At 40.0% G+C, this 27,626-nt stretch overlaps 1 protein-coding gene across 4 annotated transcripts in view; it reads right to left on the reverse strand.

The window, feature by feature from the left end:
* Positions 1–27,626, reverse strand: part of focad (focadhesin) — a 201,930-nt gene that overhangs the window by 111,001 nt on the left and 63,303 nt on the right. For all 4 annotated transcript variants that reach the window (XM_043718981.1, XM_043718998.1, XM_043718973.1 and 1 more), the window contains exons 12-20: positions 25,119–25,223; positions 24,811–24,912; positions 23,927–24,057; positions 20,389–20,515; positions 19,326–19,460; positions 13,889–13,939; positions 13,166–13,249; positions 6,852–6,996; positions 2,703–2,891 (exon numbers count right to left, since the gene is read on the reverse strand). In XM_043718981.1, the coding sequence (XP_043574916.1) occupies positions 2,703–2,891; positions 6,852–6,996; positions 13,166–13,249; positions 13,889–13,939; positions 19,326–19,460; positions 20,389–20,515; positions 23,927–24,057; positions 24,811–24,912; positions 25,119–25,223 (1,069 nt within the window). The remainder of the gene's footprint in view (positions 1–2,702; positions 2,892–6,851; positions 6,997–13,165; positions 13,250–13,888; positions 13,940–19,325; positions 19,461–20,388; positions 20,516–23,926; positions 24,058–24,810; positions 24,913–25,118; positions 25,224–27,626) is intronic.

A 27,626-nucleotide genomic window follows, 5' to 3' on the forward strand; every position in this document is an offset into this window, starting at 1 on the left:
TGGTAGCGAATTCCACTTGCACAACATTCTCTTGAATTTCTGAGCTACTAAGTGGCTATCTTGTTTTAGGGCCCCAAGTTTTGAGCTCCCACGCACTCCCACCTTTAATTTGCCTACTTAATAAATGTTTTTATAGCAACCTCTCAATTCCAGAGAGGAACAACCCTGAACCTGTTGAGTCTTTTCTGACAGACATACTCACTCAGTTCTGGTGCCACCCTTGTAATTTCTGAATGCATTTACTCCAACATTTCTACACAAATGCAAGTCGGAATGATGCACTGTTCTGTTGTGCTTTAACCAAGGTTCCATAAAGTTTAAAATAACCAAATTAACACTTTATTTCCTTTGTAATTAAACTTTACTTGCACAGTTTATAGCTTTGTTAACTTGCATCACTATTTTTCTGGGAAACACACACCAAACAACCTGTCCTATGGCCAACCACTTCAACTCCCCTTCCCACTCCACCAAAGATATGCAAGTCTTGGGTCTCCTCCATCGCCAAATCCTAACCACCCGATGCCTTGAGGAAGAACGCTTCACCTTCTGCCTTGGAACCCACCAACCATATAGGATCAATGTGGATTTCACCAGTTTACTCATCTCCCACTCCTCCCCCACATTTCATCCCAGATTCAACCTTCCAACTCGGCACCGACCTCTTGAACTGTCCAACCTTTCCATCTTCCTTCCCACCTATCCTTTCCACCCATCATTCTCGATCACCATCACCTCCCACTTGCATCTACCTATTGCCTTCCCCGCCAGCCCCACTCCCACCCTCCCCTTCATCTCTCAACCCCCTTACCCCCTCCACGTTCCTAATGAAGGGCTTATGCCCAAAACGTCGATTCTTGCCCTCCTCGGATGCTGCCTGACCTGCTGCCCTTTTCCAGCACCAAACTTTTCGACTCCCTACTTTTCATGACTTACACACATCGAGATTTGTATTGTCAACTTACAGAGATGCTCACTTGTCAAGGCATTATGCAGGCTCCTTATTCTAACTCTGAGAGTGCAACATCTCTTTCTATTGAAAATGAAATTCACTTGCCATTTACATATCCATCCTGGAAATTTGCTATCATCTTCTAATTTCGTACAAATGTCATCATTATTAACTATATCCTCTGAACAAGTCAGACTTTATTCGAGACATCAACTCTGTTTTTCTCTCCAGAGACCTGCTGAGTTTCTTCAGCATTCTCAGATTTCCAGTGTTCAGAGTCTTTTGCTCTTACTTAACAAGAGGAACTCTTATTAAAACATGTAAGATTTTTCAAGGGTGTGATAGGTGGTTGAGAGCTTGCTTCCATTTGCAGGAGAGTCTAGGATCAGAAAATACCATCTCAGAACAAAGAATCATCCAATTAGGACAGAGATGAGGGGGAATTTCTTCTGGCAGAGAGTTGTGGAATTGTTTATTGTTGTGGGTTACCAAGGCTGGGTCATTAAGTACACTCAAGGCTGAGATAGACAGATGTTTTTCATCAGTAAGGTAATAAAGGCTTAAGAGAAGAAGTCAGGAAAGTGGATTAGATTCCCTACAGTGTGGAAACAGGCCCTGCGGCCCAACAAGTCCACACCGACCACCGCCCCCCCCCGAAGAGTAACCCAGCCAGACCCATTTCCCTCTGACTAACGCACCCAACTCTATGGACAATCTAGCATGGCTAATTCACCTGACCTACACATCTTTGAATTGTGGAAGGGCAGAATGTGCAAACTCCACACAGACAGTTGTCCGAGGCTGGAATCAAACCCGGGTCCCTGGCGCTCTGAGGCAGCAGTGCTAACCACTGAGCCACCATATCGCCCATGGAGTTGAAGGCTATTAGATCCCCAATGATCTCATTGAATGGCAGAACAGACTCGACGGGCTGAGTGGTCCTTGATGAACAATGTAGAAAGAATTGGTCAAGTAACATACAAATTGATCACGAGTAAAGGTCTAAAGTACAATACACACATTTCAAGTCTATCTTGCAAAGCAAAGTCTTATTTATGCAAAGAAAGAGAACATTGTCCCAAAGTACAAGTCATAAATTTCTTAACTATTGTTTACAAATAGTTACATCCTTAAAAACAAGAGTGGAAGCTCACTTTTCTGAAGATTGCATGAAAATATTTCTCCTTTTATGTAATGTGGTGAAGTATTAAGTAATCAATCTGGAACTATTAAAACCACAGAGGAATATAATCAGCTTCATAGTAATATTGCCACCTGTATCTTACAAAGACATTTGAAATAGATGTGGTTTGTGGCATTCCCCAAAAAAAACTTTTACTTTATACAAGGCTGCAGTACACATTAAGAATTTTACCATTCTCTCAAAATGAAATACAAGAAAATAAATCCCATGAAGTCAGAAAAATCCCAAGGGTCTGAAGTAAATACTTCTCCTCTCCACTATACTTCGACTTTATCTGCACGGATTCTGTTATTTTCTATTATTAGCTGCAGTTTTTACTGTTTTATCTTTACTTGAGATATTTACAACCTCTGACAGGGGAACTTTACTTGATTTATTACATGATAATAAAGCTTAAAATCAAATTGTATTTAAAAATTACCTGGATAGGTGCGAAATAGGCATTGCAATGATTAAACTAGTTTGAATTGTAAAACTTCTTGGAATACAGATAAACCGACAGTGCTACCCAAAATGCTCTGTCAAAAAGGTTGATCATTAATTCACCTGCCAGGCCAGATTTTAGTCCAGGTTGCTTGTTCTTTTCGTACGTCTTCAGCATGAAGTTAGGAATCCCTGCCACAGTCTTGCCTTGGTCAGAGCGTACAGTTCCTCCACGAAGTGCCGAGTAGTAGACCCCACGGGGCATCACCATTAATTCTTGGGTCACGAGAGATGTCAAAAACTCTTCAAAAGCTGCAAGGAAAAGGTCAAAGAACTACTACTTATGGCTGTCACAGTGGACAAAATTAGTAACTGCAAGTTCAAATTTAAATAGTATAGTCAAGACAATCACTCCCATGTGTTATCTTGACTTTGAGTTCACCTCTGCCTAAACTTCTGGCAGGAAGTTATCAGTAAGCTATGTCAGATGCTGAGACAAATGTCTTTAACTCTTTCCTCCTCGGTGATTAATTACTATGTTGCCAACACTGGCCTCAGGACAAACATCTCATTAAAAATGGAATACCATTAGTACACTTTCCATCTTCTGGAGCAGCCACAAAAGGTTTTAGTCACAAATTCTGTTCAAAGTTAAAGCCAACTAAGATATAGATTTACAAACAATTTCAAATCTAATGACGGTGATCTACATAATCTTTGAAATCGAGTTTACAATACTCAAAATCTGAAAAATGTTACAATCCAAGGAATTACTGTCTGATTGTTAAGTCTAGAAGAAAGATGAATAAGCCAAATATTTGACCAAAAAGTGGCAGATTCATTGTTACAAATCAGCCAATCTATTGATTTTTTGCAAACTTTACTTGCGATAATAATTAGCATTTTTATAACTATCAGAATATGCATTCAGCAACAAAAAAAGGAATTGTGTTGCATTATAACAGGATTTAAAAATAAGACTAAAATGCATATCCTGAAATCAAATAGGGCTTTAGAAAGAGGAGGATCCCGAATAAAAGCTTTGAACAATAGGTCAATCTTCACTAACTGATGATCATCTGCAAGTTTCACAGATGATGCACAGATTTGGGTCTCCGTACATCACCGTACATTCAATAAATGAGGAGAGCTCTAATCCAACCAGGTAAGCAAATCTACTGTTGCCCATTGGAGAAGCAAGTCATGGAGCTCAGTGTTCTGCCATTTAGTGAGGCTGGGGTTGATTTGTGACCAACTCTATTTACCCAGTTTGACAATATCTCTTAATAACATTAGGTAGCACGAATTGCTTTCAGACTTAAATCTGACAATTAACCCAGCACTAACTGCCTCTTGTAGGAGAGAATTACAAACTTTTTTCACTCTGTGTGTAGAAGTATTTCTAAATTTCACTCCTGTAAGCGCCGACACTCACTTTGAGATTGTGCTATTTGATCCTGGATGCCTCAGCCAGCTGAAATAGCTTCTCACGAATGATGCTATTGGTTCCTCTTCAAATCTTAAAATCTTTGATCTTAACCAAGATTTGTCTAACATCTCCCCGGAATTTAATCATTGGAGCCCTGATACCTTTCTGGGCAACCTGCACTGTCCTCGTGCCATAATCAAGACATCATTTCCCAAACTGAACATGGAATTTGCCGTTTGGTATAACCAGGGTTCTGTATAGCTGAGGCATGACTTCAACTCCTTTACCTCGGAGACCTTGAGATATACATTCCACTTGTCTTGATGTGAAGACTAATGAAGAGACTGAGGAAAGATTTGCATCCCTTTCATACCTTCTGGTACTGTTCTTGAAAATAATCATTTTAGGAAGCACTTTGAGCCATGACTATCCAACACTTAGATTGTATGGAATGCTATCTTTTATTTCTAGATTTATTGACCAGCAGATTAGCAAAAGTTTCACTATTAATGCCCAGAAAATTTGCTGTTCCAGCAATAACAAACTCCCAATGCAAACTTGCAAATTCAGTCCCCAAAGACACCAACACAATTGTATTGCCTGGATTGGCTAATCTACAGAAAGATACTGAGAGCTTTGGGACATTTTTCTTTACTAAAAGTTCTATATAAATGTAATCTGTTTAGCGGTGTGGCAAGTGACAAAACTTGTTTCAGCACAATAAAAGTCCTCCTGAGCCAGGGTATTTCAAATCAACAACAAACATTTGGGATCCAATCTCTTGCCATGAGCAGAAGATGCAGTTGAGTTCGTCCACCATCCTACCACACTCCTCATGATGACCATTTCATTCTGGATACCTGTAATACTGTGGCCACCAGAAACAGTAATTCACAATTGTGTTTATAGGATCAATAGGCAGGAAATGGAACAAAATATACACCACTAGGTGCATCTGTGTCTAAACTTGTTCTTAATATCAGCATCTCTCATTACAAATTAAGGTAAATGCTGACTTGCCTTTAAATAAATTCGTTTAACTTACAATTAATGATGGAATCAACTCACAAGACATCTTTCCAATTTGGAGTCAATTTAGTGAATAATCAGTCAAGTCACAGAGTCAGACAGCATGGAAATTGACCGTTTGGTCCAATAAGTCCGTGCCGAACATAATCCCAAAATAAACTAGTCTATTAAACTTCAGAGCAAAAACTCTTCTCTTGAAATCACTGTACAGTTTATTTTGATTAACCAGACGAGGCACGTGTTGTCCATTGCTTTGTATGCCTGGTGTTTCCAATCTAATGCTGACATATTAACCTGGGTGAAATTAGAATAGAAATACCACAGTGCTTAGACAAATATCTGTTCCAATGTCATCTTAGCTTTCGGTTCACAATATTTTCATGGAGACAACACTGGAAGGACAGATGAAGAAATGCAGCAATGCATCTAAGAAGTCATATGGGCTCACCTTTTGTTTCTTTACTGGCCTGATTACCAACCTAATTTATCTTGCATTATCACCTCTTTTGCCCCTTAACCATTTTGTCTTCTCCTTCAAAGTATCGATCACGTCTCTTCCTCCTTTCAAAACCCCATTATTCCCCGTTTCTGTTATTGCTTAGAAGTGGCTAAACCTCGAGCTTTCTATTCTAGTCCAAAAATCATCAATCTGAGCTACCAACTCTGCCTCTCTCTTCAGCGATACTACCTGAGATGATGAGGACTTCCAACATTTCCTGCTTCTGTAACACATCTTCAGCGTTTGATGAAAGACAGGGGACATCAGGACAATTGGTCAGGTTGAGCTAAACCACAGTAGGAAGGTCAAAGGGGAGATTGCAGGACATTGGTTAGACTGATATAGAACTTCTATTAGATTTGAGGATAGACTATTGACCTGGATGTTCCTCAGTACTGCTCCAACCCGTATTTCCTACTTTAATTAATAATGAAATGACATGACATCACATTATTTTTCCCATCCCTGAGCCCTCGTGGTCTGGACTGATGGTAATGTGGCAGACAGTTTCGTAAAGGGCAGTGGGAAGTTGATATCCAGGTTACCGAATTGCAAGTTCTCTTTCAAACCTCAGTCCTCTTCAAGGGCGTCCACTTGTTCATACAATTGCTGTCTTCCGAAAACATTTCACAATTAGTTTTTCTAACCATTGTTCATAGAATAGAATCATAGAATCCCTACAGTGTGGAAACAGGCCATTCAGCCCATCCATTTGACCCTTCCGAAAAGTACTCAACCACATTCAACCCCAACCCTATGGCTGTTAACCCTACATTTCCCATGGCTAACCCACCTAGCCTGCACATCTCTGGGCACTATGGGCACTTTAGTTGAAAAGTGTGGCGCTGGAAAAGCACAGCAGGTCAGGCAGCATCTGAGGAGCAGGCAAATCGATGTTTTGTGCATAAACCCTTCATCAGGAATGTGGCAATCCACCTTACTTGCACATCTTTGGACTGTGGGAGGAACCGGAACACCCAGAGGAAACCCACGCAGACACGGGGAGAACGTGCAAACCCCACAAACGTCGCTCGAGGCTGGAACTGAACCCGGGTCCCTGGCGCCGCGAGGCAGCAGTGCTAACCACTGAGCCATTATGCTACACACTGTTATCAATGTTTCCGAGAAAATTCAACAATCCTACTGCAGACTGTGGCATGGAGAGCTCACAATCGTTTGGTCGCATTTCGTGAAGCATGATCAATAAAATTGAGACATCTGAAGCTAACTGGTTTTTCAAAAATATTGTTTTTCAACTACAGGTCAATGTTATGGTTTAATGTCGAGATAAGATAATTAAAACCTTAGAACATACCAGAAAGCACAGGCAGAGGTGTCATTAAAAGCAGCTTCATGTACGATGCTCCAGGGACTGAAAGATCTTCTTCCTTTTCTTCTTCTTCATCCACATTCATATCCATCTCATCATTGTCATAATCAGGCTTTCTTTCTGGCCTTACCTAGACAGATAATCCAGCATTAATTCATCACCAGCTTTTTACTGATTCTCAAACCATCATTTGGTCATGTACAAATATAAATCAGCAGATTTCGACATTGCAGCTTGGCCAAAAATGGCCACAATTATTCATGTTCATCTTCAACTACCATTAGCTCCCATCGGTCCAGAAAAAAAAAGAGAGTTGAATTTACAAAAATCTAGTATAAAGATGAGATTTGAAGAGCCCAGGAGTCTGGGTGGGATGGTCTTTGGAGGATCAGACCAGACTCGATTGGCCTGCTTCCATATGGTTCTCTGAAATTGATGTGTGACCTTACAAATCCTGGCTTCAATTAGGCTACAAATCTAAGCAAGGCATAAATCACTCCTGGACCTGCAAAAGCCTGATTTTTTTCTGGACACTTTCAGCTAACATTGGAGTTCAAATCACTACACTGTTAATGTGCGTAGAATCTATCCCAAAATGAGTCCTCCTAATGATAGCTCATGTGAATTTTATAACTGGTTCGCTCAGATGCATTCAATGAAGAGATCAAAATCATGGTAGATGGTGAGATCGTCAAATAAAAAGAGAGCTGCTCGGACTCAGAAGCCGTGAAAGAAGGGTTTACGCTGATCCATGAAGCACTCTGTTTCACAGCAAAGAGAACTCCAAAGCTTCCGGTCATACCTCAGCCCAGTGCTCAAATGCCTTTAAGGGTACCGTAGAGGAGCATCCTGAAGAGGTGAAAGAAACCATTATTTCAATCTGCACATGCACTACATCATTGCTTTCTGATAATGAGGTTTATTGTTCTGAATTCTTCTCCATCAACATCTGTACTGGGCATCTGCGGCATTGAGAGCAGGAAGCCCAAAAGTTCCCAGAGAGCAGGCCAAAGTGGAGGAGACTGAGGACTTGCTGGGAGTGCACGTATGAAAAGCCAGTTCACCTTTTAACTGTATTTCTCTATTTTTCTACTTAATACCACGGAGGACTGTGAAGTTATGTTTTAATTTTATTTTTTATTTTTCTACTTATACTAAGAACAATGGCAATACCTTCCTTTTAACTTTGTTTCTCTGCGCTATTCTTTGTAGCTAAATTTTGTACCTAAGTACCTTCATACCCAAGATGGCATCACGTGTGGTGACATTACACACTTTTCACTGTACCCCTGTAGCTTAAACCAAATCAAAATACACAGGTCCTTCCAACCCTCTTAATCAGTATATGCCTGACAATCTCCAGGAAACAGTGAGCTACATACACGGTGGTTGAAAAACACCTCAAAGTTTGGTTAATATAGTTTCATGTTGGGTGCCTCTCTCATTCATACGTCTCCTATTATCAAGACAAAGCTGCATTTTATTCTACCTTGTCATGTATGTTTTGGATTAATTAGCTCAGTAACGCTAACAATCTAGGATTTAAAACATGATGAGCCCACAAGACAAATATTCTCATTTTCATATATTGATAGATTCAAAGTATTGTTTTGAGAGCAGTTCCTTTTTTTCGGGCTCCCTTTGGTATTTATGCACATGAAACAATTTAGACTATAAGGAGATCAGCAAAGTCTGATTGTACCACAAGCTAATAATCATTTATTGTTGATTATTTACAATATCACCCATACAATTAACACTAGGGATAAGCAATAAATGCTAGCACAGCCAGTGACACCCAAGTTCCACACGCAAATAAAAAAATACAATTGCCTCCCACTGAGATGTCTTTACCTATTTGTTCCTTTCCCAGTTGGTTGCTCTGGCTAATGAGCCTGAAAGTTTACATGGAAGTCCATAGTCTGCATCCCTTGAATAAAATGATTACTTCTGAAAGAACCTGCTTCTCAACTACATGGTACAGAAACAAGTTCTTCTGCTGCTGCTTTTAAGAATTACGATAACTCTGTCAAGGTGTCAGAAGCCAATCCATCATCTCCCATCATTCATTAATTAACAAACCATTGTAATGGAGCATGGACATTATCTGTTTAACAAACAGTTTCCAAAAGGACAAAAGTTTTGTTTAAGTATGACTTCAAAAGGACTATGGATTTGATTTCCTAGTTACTGAGGTTTCCTCAGCTTTAATATTTATAAGGCGACAAAACATATTGGTATTCTGAGCAACTGCTCGGCAGAGTTGTCGAATTCCAGTTTTATTTGTGATTGCCTCTGAACATCATGACAGTTCTGGCAGTTCCACCTCTAGTTACAAACAGAAGAAACGTGGGAGGAAGAATGAAAAGAAAAGTCAGTGACCAAATTGCTACAGACCAACTCAAAAACAGCATGTTCTACGAATAAGAGAATAAGATGATGTGCTGGGAAAATTTAAGAGGGATAATCAAAGAAGTAAGAATTCTGGAAGGCAAAATAAATTTAAAATATAGTCTTGAATTTAAGTACTGCACAGACAAAAGGCAACGAAGAAAAATACTGGCATTTATACAGCACCTTTAAGAACCACAGGACACCTTAAAGCACTTGACAAGCAATTAAGTTCATCTGAAGTGTCGTGGCTGTTGTAATGTGAGAAACGTGGCACTCAGCATGCACAACAGCAAGCTCCAACAAACCAATCATGTGACAATTACCAGATAGCCTGTTTTTGTAAAGTTGATTGAGGCATAATTATTAGCCGAGACTCTCGGGAGAAATCCCCCGGTTCATTCTGAGTGCCACACGATCTTTTACGTCATGGTGAAAGGGCAAACAGTTTAACACCTCATCCTTACAGCAGCATCATTGGCAGTGCTCCCTCAGGATTGCACTGAGATGTCAGCTTTGATTTCAGTACTCAAGTCTCTAAAGTGCGGTTTCCACCCACAACTTCATGACGCAGATGTGAGAGTACAACAAAGAATTTTTTGGTCTGTACTCTTCAGTGCATGATGTCAAGCAGTGAAACAGATTAAATACAACCTGAACCTTCTGGTGTAGTAAATCTCTATTTAAAATAAAACATCCAGAAGCAATTTGTGAATCTTATAAAATAGCTTAAAAGATACAAAGCTCTTCTGCTGGTGAGATTAGATTCCCTATAGTATGAAAACAGACCCTTTGGCCCAACAGGTCCACACCAACCCTCCAAAGAGTAACCCACCCAGACCCCAACCCCATATATTTACCCTGACTAATGCACCCAACACTATGGGCAATTTAGCCTGGCCAATTCACCTGACCTGCACATCTTTGGATTGTGGGAGGAAACCGGAGCACCTGGAGCAAACACAGGGAGAATGTGCAAACTCCACACAGACAGTCACCCAAGGTGGGAATCGAATCCAGGTCACTGGTGCTGTGAGGCAGCAGTGCTAACCACTGAGCCAGTCGGTTAAAACTGAACCAATAACTGGCTATTTCAACTGCTTGACTGGTTAGATAGTAACACTACTTCCATCACTATTCCCCTGCCACACCATGCATTTGTATATGCATGGGTATTAAGAATTACAGACTCAAACACTCAGGCAGGTTAGTTAAGATCCAACTGAACAACAAACAAAACAGGCTTAAGAATTGAATTCGCTATTTCTAGTTTGTGTCCCAGGATTCTGAAGATGCATTTTTTTTTTAAGTTTACAAAGAAAGAAATTCAATGTTTTTTTATTCATTCACAGGATGAGGGTATCGCCGGCTAGGTCAGCATTTATTGCCCAGAAGGACATTAACAGTCAAACACATTGCTGTGGATCTGAAAACACATGTAGGCCACACCAGGTAAGGATGGCAGTTTCCTTCCCTCAAGGACATTAGTGAACCATCCCAAGCAATCGTCAATGGTTTTGTGGTCATCATTAGACTCCTAACTCCAGATTTTTATTGAATTCAAATTCCACCATCTGCCGTGGCGGGATTTGAACCCAGGTCCCCAGAATCTTACCTGGGTCTCTGCATTAACAGCCCACTGATAATACGTCTCGGCCATTGCCTGCCTCACAATCCACACATTTTCAAATGTACAAATGTTACATTCATGTGTTACATTACAATGAAGAATTACAATTAAGATAACTTTACCTTAATACAGAAGGGGCTCAATTTACAAATAAAACCAGACCAAACAGTTGATTGCTCATCATGATCCAAATGCAACTGAATCAGGGGAGATATTTTGAAATAGCCACATATTTTGAAATGAACAGATTGATATTTTTGAGCGTCAAATTTGCTAGAGATTTATCATGATGCATGGAATATCACTTAGAATAGGCCTAACCTGCACAAAGTCTTTATATTTCATATTAATCAGCGATGAAGCAAAATGGCAGAATTAGAAACATATGTGTTGAGGGAAAATATGTGGAAAATGGCACACACCGAAATTTTCCATATTTAGGGATAAGATTTTGATTGCAAAATGATTAGGTTACTGGTTTGATGGAAGTGCAATTTTTTGAATTAGACATTACATTGCCTGACATTGATGCCTGTTGGCTATCTGAAACTATCCTCCAGTAAAACACAGGAGTGACTACAGAAAGTGGAACCGGATCTAGTTTTGAAATTGGCACACATCAATTTGGACTGTATTTATCAATTAAATCAAGGGAATCATTGTCGATCCTAACAAACAACGTTTGAAGTTCTGCAATCCTGTTCAATCAGATTGGTTTAAATTATGTACAGAGAGCATAGATGCAGAAATACAAAATTACTTTGCACTAATTCAGCCATGCCCAGAAATACTTCCAATTGTTAGCTGAGTAAAAGAGCAATGTCACTAAATTCAGAAATAACAACTATGTTATCCAAAGAATTTAACCAGAACTAAAAACTAGGGCAGAAGCAACATTATTTTAACATTCAAATGTTGGATAATGAGGCTGTCTTTCTGCTGAACTGAAAATCTGTTGGATCATTGATACGGTAAATCATAGCACCTGCTTATCGCCCTCACACAGTTTAGGGAACAATCAGAGTTATTTTCAGAATTAAGACCTCTAGGGACAATTTAATCGAATTGCTCAGGGGATCAACTTTGTACAATTGTGGTATGTGATCACGAGTTAACTTGAACTGCATCAAAAATAGGTTGCTTAAGAACATTAAATAAAGGAGTAGACCAAACCCTCCCTCAAGTTGACTTGAGCATTCAATAAGATCAAGGCTGATATCTGCCTTCATTTCACTTTGCGGCAAGCTTCACATCTCTTTTGATTTCTTGAGACAGTAAAATTTTCTCTGTCTCTTTCTCTCAGGTTCATGATAAATCACTGTATCTTTTGTTTGGACGGGCAAGGTTAAAAAAAAATACAATAGCAGTGCTGCCAGTGAAGTCTTGTTCCTTTATAATATTTTATTAATGATAAGAATGTTTCTGACATGTAAAATGTTTCAACGAGACAAATGCAACTTGCTGACACATAGGAGTGTCACAATAATTAATCAGGCATGATTTGGAGGTGCCAGTGTTGGACTGGGGTGTACAAAGTTAAAAATCACACAACACCAGGTATATTCCAATAGATATATTTGAGTCTATTCTAAACTTAGTATATCATGGCAGAGCATAAAGTGCCGAGACATGGGAAATTAAAGGCGGTTTCATTCTCAATTTCTCAATTCTGTTCTTTTCTCTAATTAAGATGAGTTGCTGATAGGTTCTACAAGGAGGCTAGTTTTTCCATAAACCAAAAATCTTGTACAAAAGGTATTAGTTTCAAGCTTTAAATACAAGCACTTTGAACAAAAAAGTACCGTCACGTAGCTTTTATTTCCCTTTCAGTGAGCTGGTATTGTCAATATTTAGATAACGTGGGCAGAGTGAGCACTTCCTCAAAGTCTTACAAAATACAGCACCAAAATATTTAACTTTCTTTATGGTTTTACCTCAAGTCTGACCTTTGGGTTTTCTCCAATTTTAAATGTTAGCCTTTCTTGAAAAAAAAAATTACTTGTTAAAATCAGGTCAGAACAATATATTTCCAAATTCACTGAAAATCTCTATTCTAGCCAGCGATCCGTTACAGGCGTTAGCAGAATGAAATTGTTTTTGTAATGGGGAAGTCGTGGGCAGTTTCCTCCGAAGTCAGTGGTGAGTGTCGGTTCTTTGCTGATGAGCACAAGATCCTGACCAACACGGAGTTCAAATATTAATAGCACGTAACTTGTAAAGATAAATGATCTGAAAACTCCAAACGAAGAGAAATATGACAAATAAATTAGACCCTGACCTGTTCTGGCAGGTGAAGAACTGTATACTCCTCAGACTTGAATGCCGAAAGGGCCTTGTATGCAGAGCTGGCAATAAGTGAGTTCTACAACAAGGAATAACAGGAACGGCCATTTGCATACAATTTGGAAAATAACAGTTCATTGTCAAAATCCGATCGCTGTATATGTTTGAATCAAATCAAAAATGCCTTCATACTGCATCAATTTTAAATTCCAAGCTGTAAAATAGGTAACAGAAATTCTAATTCTGAATAGAAAATTGCTTCTCATAACAATTGTCAGCAAGCATTGCTTCAATCATTTGTTCCGGTCAAGTGCTGGTTATGCTATACCATTGCAGTTTGAGAATCAAGTAATTTGACAATGGTTTTGTACTCCAATTCCAATACAACATATCATTCTGGATCAGAAGGATTTTAATTTTCTTCTGGAACATTCTAAACCAAGAATTTGTCAACCACTCTATGCTGTGTTATGAACAACTGATCAACACAAAAAAGATGACCAATAATGTGTAATGGCATGGAGTGAATGCCATAATGTGCAACAGCTATGAATTTAGTTGCCAAATGCAGAATTCTGAATTAATCATGGATGAATCAATGAGGATCTAATGGAGTGTAATATTCTGACTAAGCGTTAATCTGTTTAACACATATGCAAGTCCCATCTGTTAAACTAACAAGTTCTTATTCAATCAGCAGGGTATGGGTTAATTGTACCTTACTCTGGGTGTGGCTCCACAATATGCTTATAACTTGCGCTCTGAATTTCTGTGGGGAAAACAAAGTACCCTCATAAATAACTGTAATCTAGAATTGTAGATCAATCCAAAAACACAGGCTGTGATTAAATTTACAACAAACCAACAATGGGCTTTCAAAACAAATTTTCAACAAAGCATTCAAGATACAAGCAAGCAGACCGGTACAATCCTTTACAAATCTGTTAAGACTACTGTTAACTTTCTACTTATCGGAGGCACTCGTTCATATCTATTACTCTTTTAAATACTCCTTTGGTGATCTTAAATGGAATACTACATTTCCAAACTTTACTAAGCAAATATTACAACATTGGTATACTTATTCCCAAGGAGAGAGTGAGGACTGCAGATGCTGGAGATCAGAGCTGAAAATGTGTTGCTGGAAAAGCGCAGCAGGTCAGGCAGCATCCAAGGAACAGGAGAATCGACGTTTCGGGCATAAGATGTAACACAACCCTTATAATTTGCAGTTGATCTTAGCACCGCACTGCAAAGAACATGCCTGTGTGATTTAAGCTGATCGGTAACGCCCTTCATTACACACAGATAGTAATAACATGTACATGGTTTCAGAGGGAGCTCCATAACTTTGAACCTTACTTGTGCTCAAGTCAACATCTTCAGACCCAGACAGCAGGAACCCCAGGGTCGAGAAGGTTTGAAGTGAACATAGAACAGCACAACACAGGAACGGACCCTTCGGCCCACGATGTTGTGCCAAACAGACGCCAAATTAAACTAATCCCCTTCTGCCTGTTCTCGGTCCATATCCCTCCATTCCTTGCATATTCATGTGCTTGTCTAAAAGTCCCCAAAACACCCCTATTGCAGCTGCCTCCACCACCACCTATGGCAGCATGTTCCATACTCGTACCACTCTCAGAGTAAAAACCTTGCCTCTCACATCTCCTTTGAACTTACTCCCTCTCACCTTAAATCCACACTCCCTACTTTTAGACATTGCAACTCTGGGAAAAAGATTCTGACCGTCAACTCTTTCTATACGTCTCTTAATTTTACAGACTCCAATCAGGTCTCCCCTCAGCCTCTGCCACTCCCAGAGAAAACAAACCAAGTTTTTCTCGCCTCTCCTTAAAGATGGCTCTGAACCCCAAAATACTTCAGGCAGTTTTATTCAGTAAATTCCAAAATGCACTTTTATTCAGAAAATTCAGAAAATTGTAACAGAGACAAAACAACTAGAGGTTGGCTGAAATTCTGCGTGGGACCGATGGGATGTAATAAGTTGTCAAAGAAACTTCCAAAAGGTTAGAATGCGATCATTTGCAACTATCAAAATAATGAAAGGAGTGATGGTAGACAGAAAGCCACCCAAATTGGATGTCCCAAATTGCATACACATTTCGTGTTTTTCCTTGAAAAATACACAAGGACAGATAAAAAGCCAGTTTCAATTCAAATAGTGTGTGCTCATGGGATGGAACATTCTTTAGTATACTAGCATGGGGAGAAAGTGAGGACTGCAGATCAGAGCTGAAAATGTATTACTGGAAAAGCACAGCAGGTCAGGCAGCATCCAAGGAGCAGGAGAATCGACGTTTCGGGCATGAGCCCTTCTTCAGGAAGCTTTTCCAGCAACACACATACTAGCATGGGTTCAAGGGTCAGGGGTGAAGAAGTACCTCCTCTACACTGCAAGTAAAAACCCTCTCACTCTGAGTGATAGAAGCCAACTCACCAGCAGCCAGCAAAACAAATACAGGAGTGCAAATGCACGCCATTGCATTCTGAAGGCTGGAATCCAATCACTGTGAAAAAATTAGATTAGATTACTTAGTGTGGAAACAGGCCCTTCGGCCCAACAAGTCCACACCGACCTGCCGAAGCGCAACCCTCCCAGGGAATGAGAACTTGAGAATCTCAGAAAGTCTGCAAAGCAAAGGATCAGAAAGCTCACTACTCAACTTCCAGAAACCTCGACTGCAGTCGCTGCAATGTTCAAGGATTTGTTTTTCACAAACAATTCAGAGACTGATCCACAGATCTGTTTATTTTTTAAAACGCATCTTTTCAAACACATCACCTATTTCTAATGTCTGCCTGTGTCTTTTCGTCAATCTTTCTTCTCGCATGCAGTAATTATTAATCTCACTCCTTTTGTTAATCTGAGAAATCCTGGCTAATTTAGCTCCTTTTAAATGGCAAGTCCATGTGGTCTGGGAAAAAGGCATCCACTAGGAAAAGGATTCTTGTTAAATTAACCTTGTTGCAACCAACCAAGAAAAGGAACCCATAGACTCCCTGAGCCATCAGCTTAATGGTTTGAGGTATCCCATCTGGAACGTAAAAAAACTGGGGAATCTCGTCCGGATCTTTCGTAGTAAAAGCTTCATTTAAATATTTCTTAAAACAGAATGCCCTTAAAACATACGTTAGGTAATGACTGCATTCACACGTTAAGAGATTAATTTGTAGTCAATTTGATCTTTGACAGTAATATGGAGAGAGGTCACAATATTTTACTGCAGTCACTTGTGAAATGGAGGTCTCCTGTGCATACTGCAGCAATCTGGACTCGGAAATAACAGCTAATACGTTTAAAATTCATATCTATTTTGAAATTTAAAACATAAATTATCTTTATATATTGCCTTTACTGAAAGAAAATATTCAAAGACCACTCACAAGAACATTATAGACACTGAGTCATATATGGCAATGTTACAGCAGGTGGCCAAAACTCAGAGGGGTTGGCTTTAAGGACAGCCTTAATGCAAAAGAAACTGATAATGAGATAGAAGGGTTCAAACAAGGAATTCCAGAGTTCAGGGCGTTGGCAGCTGACAGCTCCACCATTATTATACAGCAATCCAAATTGGAAATGCTCAAGAGGGTAGAATTAAATGAGCACAGATTTCTCAGGGGGTTGAGAGACCGGAGGATGTTACAGAGATAGCAAGGGCATGACCTTCGAGGGATTTGAAAACAAAGGTGAAAATTTTCAAGTTAAAGTTTTACATAAGCAGGAGCCACACAGGTTAGCAAGAAAATAATGTTCAATCTCAGGAAGTTAAAAATCACACAATACCAGGTTATCGTCCAATAGGTTTAATTGGAAGCACTAGCTTTCCGAGCGCTGCTCCTTCATAAGATGGTGAAGGAGCGGCGCTCCAAAAGCTTACGCTTCCAATTAAACCTGTTGGACTATAACCTGGTGTTGTGTGATTTTTTAACTTTATACACCCCAGTCCAACACCAGCATCTCCATATCAATCTCGGAAAGATAATGAAAGATGATATTGGAGCCGATCCTTTCTGAGCTTTTGGCTTATTTGCACAGTAAATCCTCCAACACGTACAGTTCACAACTCAACCACACCCTACCATTTATTTAACTGTTCGAAACAAAAAGAGAAATTGCTGGAGGAACTCAGCAGGTCTGACAGCATCTGTGGGTAGAAAGCAGTGTCAATATTTCGTGGCCGTGACGCTTCTTCAGAGGTATCCACAGTTTAGCTTTTAATGTAGAGTACAGCAGAGAGAGTAGATTTTATTTGTCATTTCTACTATATACAACTGATATGGCAAAAAAATGAAACAGTGTTCCTCTAGGACTGACAGCACAAACTACATGATCATACACAGGGCAGCATAAAGTGCGTAAGAAGTGCAAAATACGCAAATTATTGTGTACATAGAACATAGAAAAGTACAGCACAGAACAGGCCCTTTGGCCCACGATGTTGTGCCGAGGTTTAATCCTAATGTAAAATATAGTAACTTAACCTACGCACCCCTCAACTCACTGCTACCCATGTACATGTCCAGCGGTCGCTTAAATGTCCCCAATGACTTCCACCATCACCGCTGGCAACGCATTCCACGCATTCACAACTCTCTGCATAAAGAACCTACCTCTGATGTCTCCTTTATACCTTCCTCCTAATATCTTCAAACTATGATTTCTCGTACCAGTCAATCCTTCCCTGGGGAAAAGTCTCTGGCTATTGACTCTATTTATTCCTCTCATGATTTTGTACACCTCGATCAGGTCTCCTCTCTTCCTCCTTCTCTCCAAAGAATGATAATTAATAGCAGCAATTTGAAGTTAAGGAGCCTGATGGCTGGGGGCAAGAAACTGTTGCACAGTCCGGCAGTGAGAGACCGAATGCTCTGGTATCTTCTGCCAGATGGCAGGAGGGAGAAGAGTTTCTCTTGATATCGCTCATACACAAGTTTACAACAGCAGGTAAAGCAAGGTAAAGTCATCATAGTCCCACAGGACCGTAGAGCCGTTCTTTCATTAGAGAGATGACTGCTGGTGAGTTTAACCCAAGGATCACCATGCCTCAGGTGAAGATGAGAAGATAAGACCTTCAATGTGACCTCAGTCACTTAAGAAACCGAACATGCACCACTGGTGACCACTGCATTGTGAACCAACTGTCCAGCCAACTGAGCTAACTGACCCCGTTATTATGCTCAGTCAAAATTAAATTAATGCCTCTGCCTGCAAATAATTAAAGTCAACTGACATACAATTAACTCAAGAGTGATAAGTAAACAGGGCTTACAGTAAGGAAGGATATGGGCAGCAGAGGTTACAATGATCTTATCTTATTGGAGGGTGGCACAGATGCCAGGATTACACCAACATAGTCTCGAGATAACAAGTGGATGGATGAAAATTTCAGTGCCAAATGAGCTGACAAGCTTGCAAGAGGTGACACAACATGAGAAAAATCTCCACAAACCAAAGTACTATGTGCAGTCTGGATCACCACATTGTGTGTTGGCTTCAAGAATAGCGTCAAACTCGGGAAAACAAGCTTAGACCTGCTGTTTCCATTGTCCGTTTATAAACCACTCTGTCATGGGCGTTATTCCATCCATTAAGCCTGGAGTAAAAAGGTTGAGTTAAACTTTACCTCAATTCCTTTCCCTCGTGCCAATCAGGTACACCTCCAGAATTCGGCATTAGACATGCATTCCAAAGCAAGCTCATTGCTGTTCCTGGCTGGAAATTCATCCAGCTTTTACCTGACTGGTACATCTGATATTCAGTTTAAAAGTGGAGTGTGGAAATGTAGTTTTAGCATGAAGGTCTCAGCAATTCTGACAACAATCTTCAAAAAAAACTGATATGGATCTCATCTTTATGATTTTGAATGGATATATGTCAAAAGAGAGGAAATCTTTTCATTCAGAAACTACAATGATCTCAGCACAGCATCCTAACATTAAACTGGGTTTTTGCTTCCACTACTCTATCCAGAAAACTGCTGCACATTCTTTGCCTTTCAATGGTAAATTTGCTTTTCACGACTTTGAAAGTGCGAGAGTTGCGATTTATTTTGAGGAGGCATTCCTTTCTTTTAATCCATTTCTGTTTACACCTCGGATTGCCTTCTTCAGCAATTAACACTCCTTACCTCATATTCGGGAGACTTCACAGCGAGCAAAGGAACGAGAGCAAATAGTTCAGTCAGGGCCTTGACAACCAGAGGTCGTGTGTCAGAGCTGAGCTTTGGGGACAAAGCGTACCATGTGGAACGAATATCCACCACCTAAAGGGGAGCAAGACATTCACAGTCCACACTTCAATACACTTTTGCTCATTTCTAAACACTTCACATTCCCCAAAGTGTTTTTTAAAAATTATTTTAGAGAAAGCATTTCCCTTTCAAAATTTCAGAGGATAATTGATGTGCACATGAGAATTGGCTGAGGAACGTAAATCTAAAATGTGGTACAAGACCGGGTCAGACTTCTGCTAGGAAGTCTGCAGTGAGGAACTTGCCTCCTTGATCCCCAAAGCCTGCCCACCGTCTACAAGGCGCAAGTCAGGAGTGTGTGATAAAATACTCTGCAATTGCCTGGATGGGGGCAGCAGCAACCAGACTCACTAAGCTTGACGATACTGCCCTCTGCAACATTCATTCCCTGGACGTAACAGGCCTTTGTGCATCAGTTGTCTATGTTATTTAGAGCTTTCATTCGTTCATAGAATCCTTACAGTGTGGAAGCAGGCTATTCAGCCCATCAAGTCCACATTGGACAGCATCCCACCATAGCCACCCCTCTTCCCTATCCCCATAACTCCGCATTCCCCATGGCTGTCAGCCAGTGTCATGAATTGGTATCCCAACATGGATTGATTGAAAACCAATGCTTTTATTAAATATTATTTCTTTTGTGCTTGTTATCATAAAATTAATAAGTTTTGCAAAATTTACATGTAAATTGTGAAAACATTAATAGCTGGAATGAGCCTATAATGTATCGAGATGAGCAAACCTTTGAAGGACTCTTAAAACTTGCGCTATAATTATAATTGATTTAGGTCTTACATTTAAAGTTAAAATTAACCCTAATTTCAAGATAAATGTCATGTGCTCTGTACCTCTTATGCAAGTGTAAAACAGAATAAAATATCAAGCAAATATCCAGCTGCACTCCGCAATCTCCAACATGAACCAATTTAGCCAAACGTACCTCAGCTTGACATAATGCATGCAGTCCCTGAAGGACAAGAACGGCGGGGGTGACCTGGTCAGGTCTTGTACATTCACTCAGTACCTTGGAGATTGCTGCCAACATATCAGCTCCATGCTGGTAAGACCTACAAATGAAAATATGAAAAGGGAACGTAGGTTTGCAGGTTTGAGTGCGACACACCAACAAAGATCTAATCAGGATAGCTCTTATCTCACAGGATAGCTGTACTTCTGTGTCAAGCTTATAAGGGGAGCAGATGGCTAAGGTGTCATTTACAAGATGTCTTATGAGGCCAGTCTTATAGTCTGCAGATTTATATTAATTCCAACTACATTGATGGGGGGCTTGCAGTAGGCAATAGTAGAGAAACCATTAACTGATTTGTTCATTTTCACATTAAGGAAAGGAAGCACATTAGCCATCTCAAAATGAAATAGGAGCACAGGATGGAGCACGTTAATGAGGGTACCTTTACACAGGATCACAGACATGAAGATTGCAAATGTTTCATCTATACATTGCAAATAAGCATGGGGTGGGAGGTTAGGGCTCACTGCATCAAAGATGTGTGGGTTCTTGGAGAAAACATGAATGTGCACTGAACTTGGAAAGGACCCAATTGCTACACCATCAACAGAGACATACATGGGGCCATTAAAACTGATTGTGTCTGTTAATTGCTAACTTCACAAGTTAAGTGAATACAGAGTCAGAAAATGACAAAACATCTAGAACGTCATGATATATCAACTCAGAATACATGTCAGTGGCATATTTGTAAATAAGCTTGCAATATTGACAGATAATGAGCTGCTACCAACATGGTAGTCATACGCACCAGCAGTGAAAGTGAAGGGGTACATCGTCGAAAAATCTCAGAATTGGCTGGTGTAATTCAGTGAATTATTTGATTAACTTATACTCTACAAGTCACTGATACAATTAAGTGTGCTGGGATGTGACCTTTGTTTGTCAGAGATGGTCAATATGCACATGATCCCACAGTTAATAAAGAGGATGAGTCCAGAAATGATAAGGCAGCAGAGAATGCTCACACAAGTCCAACAAATATTTTTGCAGCTTTCTTTTCAGCAAAGCTCAGAGAACATGCTTAAAGTAAGATCCACCAGACATGAATTTGAAACCCTCACAAACAATGATGTGCATTATGTTGACATAATTGCACTTAATTAGAAGGACTCACTGGTATCTTTACAAAAATTTATAAATGCATGCGTCTGATGGGGACAGGACCTAGAGTCAATGCCACCAGACTTTGTGAGGCAAGCTATGAGGTATTCCATAATACCTGCTAGATCCATGCTAGGGTGACAAGGTGGTTCAGTGGTTAGCACTGCTGCCACACAGCGCCAGGGACCCGGGGTTTGATTTCAGCCTCAGGCGACTGACTGTGTGGAGTTTGCACATTCTCCCCGTGTCTACATGGGTTTCCTCTGGGTGCTCCGGTTTCGTCTCACAATCCAAAAATGTGAATTATAGGGTAAATTGACCGTGCTAAGTCGCCCATAGTGTTCAGGGACGTGTAGGTTCGGTGCATTAGACGGTGGAAATGTAAAGTAATAGGTTCGTGGAATGCGTCTGGGTGGGATACTCTTTGGACGGTCAGTGTGGACTTGTTGGGCCAAATAGCCTGTTTCTACACTGTAGGGATTCTATGATGATCCACAAGACAGGTTCCAGGGGTTCTGTCTTCAATGGTGGTTTGAGGTGGGACAACTGAGAGAAAAAGAGGTTCAATCTCAGCAAATACCTCTTCTCGTTTCATGTGGGACATGGGGCATCCAAAATTGAAGCTCTGTCCCAGGGCAAACTTTTTACTTTTGGAAAACTTCCATTTTGGAGAGATTATACAAACTTAAAGTTTCCTGCATGTCCAAAATCCAAAAGAAAATACAGTATCTACGTTTACATGTGATCTCACAATTAGTCTGCACTTGCTGAATAAACCTCAGTATGCTAATAGCGACATTAACAACCAATTTAAGATGTTCATTCAAGAGCAAAATTTGACTCCACTGTCACTTGCAAGAAGCAACTGATATTGTTAAGCAGGGATCCACTCTCTGCAAACAAGATCAAAAGTCCAAGAATTGCGCAGCTCTGAAATTACCCGGAAGCATGGGGAGTCTATAGTTCCCCTTGCTTCCTACATGGCAACATCTTGGCCAATCAGCTTTGACTCGCCGGCCAATCAGAATTCTTTTCTCCTGACAAAGTATAGTTTGTTTTACAAACATACAGGTTAGGAGCAGGAACATGAAGAGAACTATTGAATCCCTTTCGCCTACTCCATCCAAGGTAGCAAAGCAGATGGGATCACTCCACATTTCTGCTGACCTCGAGACCCCTCACCCCCCCCCTATCAAGAATGTCCATACCTTTGCCTTAAAAAATAACTGTGCTTCCACCTCCTTTCGAGGAAGAGAGTTATAAAGACCCTAGAAAGAATATTGTTAAACTAGAAAGTGCAGAAAAAGTTTACTAGTTTGATTCGAGAGTGCCAGCATCGCAAGTCTTTACTTTCTCCTCGTTTACTAGTTTGATACCTGGATTGGAAGGTTTGAGTTATAAGGAGAGGTTGGATAGGCTGGGATAGTTATCTCTGGAGCATAGAAGACTGAGGGGTAACCTTACAAAATCATGTGAGGCATAGTTAAGGTAGATTAGCCAACAGCTTTTGCCCATTGTAGGGTATTCCAAAACTAGAGATCAGAGGTTTAAGGTGCGAGGGGAGAGATACAAAATGGTCCAGAAGGGCAATTTTTTCACACAGACGGTGGTGAGTGTCTGAAACAGGAGGTCGGGGGTAGTGGTACAAGTGAGTACAATTTCCTCATTTAAGAAACATTTAGACAGGTACGTGGATGGGTTAGGTATGGAGGGTTATGGATCAAACCTAGGCATATGGGACTAGTTTTAATCATGAAAACTGGGCAAGTAAGTCCAAAGGGCCTGCTTCCATGTTGTAAACTTCTACGACTCAAAGCTCTCAAAACAATTATCGCTCTCGCAGTCAAAAATGCGCCACCCCTTATTTTTAGCAGAATTCTAGATCTACATACAAGAGGAAACTTTCCACATACACCCCGTCAAATCCCCTCAGATTTTTGTATGCTTCAGTTGAGTTACCTCTTATCCCCGAATGTCTAGCAGATGCAACGTTTTCTCATCAAACAACCAACCTCTCTACATTCAAGTCCCATAGATCTTTTCTGAACTGTTTCCAACATATTTCCATCCTTTCTTAAATGGGAGACCAGACATGGTGCCATCAATGCCCTATATAACTGAATAAGAACGTCCCTTACTTTTGCAACCAATTCCCCTCCAAACAACATTCTATTTATTTTCCTAATTACATATTATAACTGTAATCTAACCAACTGCAATTTTGATCAATAAAATCTGGGCATTCTTCCATTTGTCCTCAGAAGTGAAGGATGAAAAGCTTTGGTAATACATCTCTGTTTTCAGCAACATACAAAATCTCTTTCTTTAAAAGTGATATTCTCACCTCTTCCTGCAGATGTCCCTGATTGTCGCTGCTTTGGCTATCATCTGTTCCCAATGGTCCTCTTTAACACATGATACTGAGGACACATCAACTAATGCCATGAACTTTTGCAGTTCTGGATAAACACGATCCTAAGAAATGAACAAAATGAAATTGTACATCAGAAGGGTTCAAAGTAAATAATTAAGAACAAAGTATCATTTAGAAATCGATAATACCATCAAACTTTAAAAACAAACACCATTAATGCATAAAATAACAACAGAGGAAACATTATTCCCCCAAATATCAAGTACAAAACTATATTTTGATAGCGTGTTGGAAAATAACATAACAAATTAAGTTCATAAGATACCAGTCACACATTAGAATTTCCCAATGGTGATAGAACATCATGGTTTCTGTATCCTGTAGCTCAGGAGAACAGTGTACATGAATAGCTGTACAGTCACTTCGCTATCATATTCTCACAGAACAATAAAAATGCACCAAATCAGTGGACAACACATTAGCGTGCTGTAAGAACTAGTTTGGGGTCATTAAAGAGTGAAAAAATCCACACTTTAATGCAAGAAAACTGAATTTCAAGAAGGTTTTACTTGACTGGCACAGTGGATATTATATGCACCCATTCAGAATAATTCATGCAACTGAATGGTCAAGTCAAACAGCATAAAAGATCACTTAAATCACACATTCAATTCTGCTCATTGTCCAATTAGAACAAGTAGTCATGGACTTCTATTTTCTAAATGGTCAGCCTTTACTTTGACGTCTCCTGCGCACTGTCACTCAAACCCCACACTAACAGAACAAACCGTGACTAACACTCAAAATGATCGAACTGATGAACAATGTTACATCCAAATACAAAGTTTCCTCACCTGATTTTCCCATAGAATTGTCATCAGACGCAGAGACACAGCTTTAAGACGTGTTGTTTTCCACAGCATTTGTAAAGCACGAATTATCTGAGCTACACAAACCTAATATCAGAAGGTAAGGACTGAGTTAGAAGACAGCTCTGTTCAAGACATCACTAACGTTGAAATAGTTGTGAAAAAGGATGCAGTTTTCAATCAATACATTTCACTCCATCTGGGAGCTTTACATTAACTTAGGTTTTCAAGTAGTAATGCTATCAGCAATCAAGTGTCATTCAATGAGATTACTAGTATTTCTTGAAACAAACCTTGTGTGTGCCCAGTGCAGGAAGCGTATAAAGAATAGCATGATACAGGGTTGGTTCCAGCGGTCTTCCCAACTTAAACATCAGAACAGAAATGAGATGTGGTACCTACAAAAAATAAGGAATGGAAGGAACTGAATTACTGTAACAACTGAAAAGAAATTACACATTGCTCTGCTATAACATGACAGTTATGTTCCTCTGCAACCTCGCGCTGCTGAAAACCGCACGATGGAAAACTGCCATAGAAAACTGCACGATGGAAAACTGCTACAGAAAACCGCACGATGGAAAACTGCTAGAGAAAACCACATGATGGAATACCGCTATAGAAAACCGCACGATGGAAAACTGCCATAGAAAACAGCACGATGGAAAACCGCTACAGAAAACTGCACTATGGAACCCGCTATAGAAAACTGCACTATGGAAAACTGCCATAGAAAACCACACGATGGAAAACTGCTATAGAAAACTACACGATGGAAAATCGCTATAGAAAACTGCACTATGGAATACCGCAATAGAAAACCGCACTATGGAAAACTGCTATAGAAAACTGCACGACGGAAAACTGCTATAGAAAACCGCATGATGGAAAACTGCTATAGAAAATCGCACAATGGAAACCTGCTATAGAAAACCGCACGATGGAAAGCTACCATAGAAAACCACATGATAGAAAACCGTTATAGAAAACAGCACGATGGAAAACCGCTATGGAAAACAGCACGATGGGAAACTGCTATAGAAAACAGCACTTATGGAAAACCACTACAGAAAACCGCACTATGGAACCCGCTATAGAAAACTGCACTTTGGAAAACCACTAGATAAAACCGCCATAGAAAACAGCACTATGGAAAACCACTACAGAAAACTGCTATAGAAAACCGCACGATGGAAAACCGCTATGGAAAAACTCACGATGGAAAACCGCTATGGAAAACAGCACTATGGACAACCCCTACAGAAAATCACACTCTGGAAAACCGCACTATGGAAAACCACTATAGAAAACAGCACTGTGGAAAACCCCTACAGAAAACCGCACTATGGAAAACCGCTATAGAAAACAACACTTATGGAAAACCACTACAGAAAACCGCACTATGGAACCCGCTATAGAAAACTGCACTTTGGAAAACCACTAGTAAAACTGCTCATAGAAAACAGCCTACAGAAAACCGCACTATGGAACCCGCTATAGAAAACTGCACTATGAAAAACCGCTACAGAAAACCGCACGATGGAAAACCACTACAGAAAACCGCTATAGAAAACAACTCTATGGAAAACCCCCACAGAAAACCACACTATGGAAAACCGCTATAGAAAACTGCACTATGGAAAACCACTACAGAAAACCGCACTATGGAAAACCGCTATAGAAAACAGCACTATGGAAAACCCCTACAGAAAACCGCACTATGGAAAACCGCTATAGAAAACAGCACTATGGAAAACCCCTACAGAAAACCGCACTATGGAAAACCGCTATAGAAAACAGCACTATGGAAAACCCCTACAGAAAACCGCACTATGGAAAACCGCTATAGAAAACAGCACGATGGAAAACCCCTACAGAAAACCGCACTATGGAATACCGCTATAGAAAACCGCACTATGGAAAACCGCTATAGAAAACAGCACTATGGAAAACCCCTACAGAAAACCGCACTATGGAAAACCGCTATAGAAAACAGCACGATGGAAAACCCCTACAGAAAACCGCACTATGGAATACCGCTATAGAAAACCGCACTATGGAATACCACTATAGAAAACAGCACTATGGAAAACTGCTATAGAAAACTGCACGACGGAAAACTGCTATAGAAAACCGCATGATGGAAAACTGCTACAGAAAACCGCATGATGGGAAACCACTATAGAAAACAGCACTATGGAAAACTGCTATAGAAAACAGCACCATGGAAAACCGCTATAGAAAACTGCACTATGGAAAACCGCCAAAGAAAACTGCACTATGGAAAAACGCTATAGAAAACAGCACGATAGAAATCCGCTATAGAAAATCGCAGTCTGGAAAACTGCTACAGAAAACTGCACTATGGAAAACCGCCATAGAAAACTGCACTGCAGAATATAGTTAATAGAAAATCATTGTACACATTCAGTAGAAAGTTTGCATTATCCAAACAACATCCACAATTCATCAATCGCATTATACCCAACTTGCTCTGACAAAACGTGCATTACAGAAGAACGACCTGTATTCATTAAATATGACTCCCCACTTGCATCGATAAAACATTGCTTCAGCAGAAGAAACTTTACACAAATAGGTCTAGCTATTCAAATTTTTTTTAACTAAAACTCAAGGCAGAAATTTCATCTCCAGAGTCATCTTGAACAGCCAGTAATTGAAGAATAAATGGTTCATTTCTTGTACACTGCCAAGGTGAATCACTCCTTACCTTATACAGCATGGCATACAACAAATATTTCTGGCAGCAATAGTCAGAATGTGAAGTATTTCATCCAATA

This window comes from Chiloscyllium plagiosum, chromosome 2 (genome assembly GCF_004010195.1).
Source record: "Chiloscyllium plagiosum isolate BGI_BamShark_2017 chromosome 2, ASM401019v2, whole genome shotgun sequence".
Taxonomy (NCBI): Eukaryota; Metazoa; Chordata; class Chondrichthyes; order Orectolobiformes; family Hemiscylliidae; genus Chiloscyllium; species Chiloscyllium plagiosum.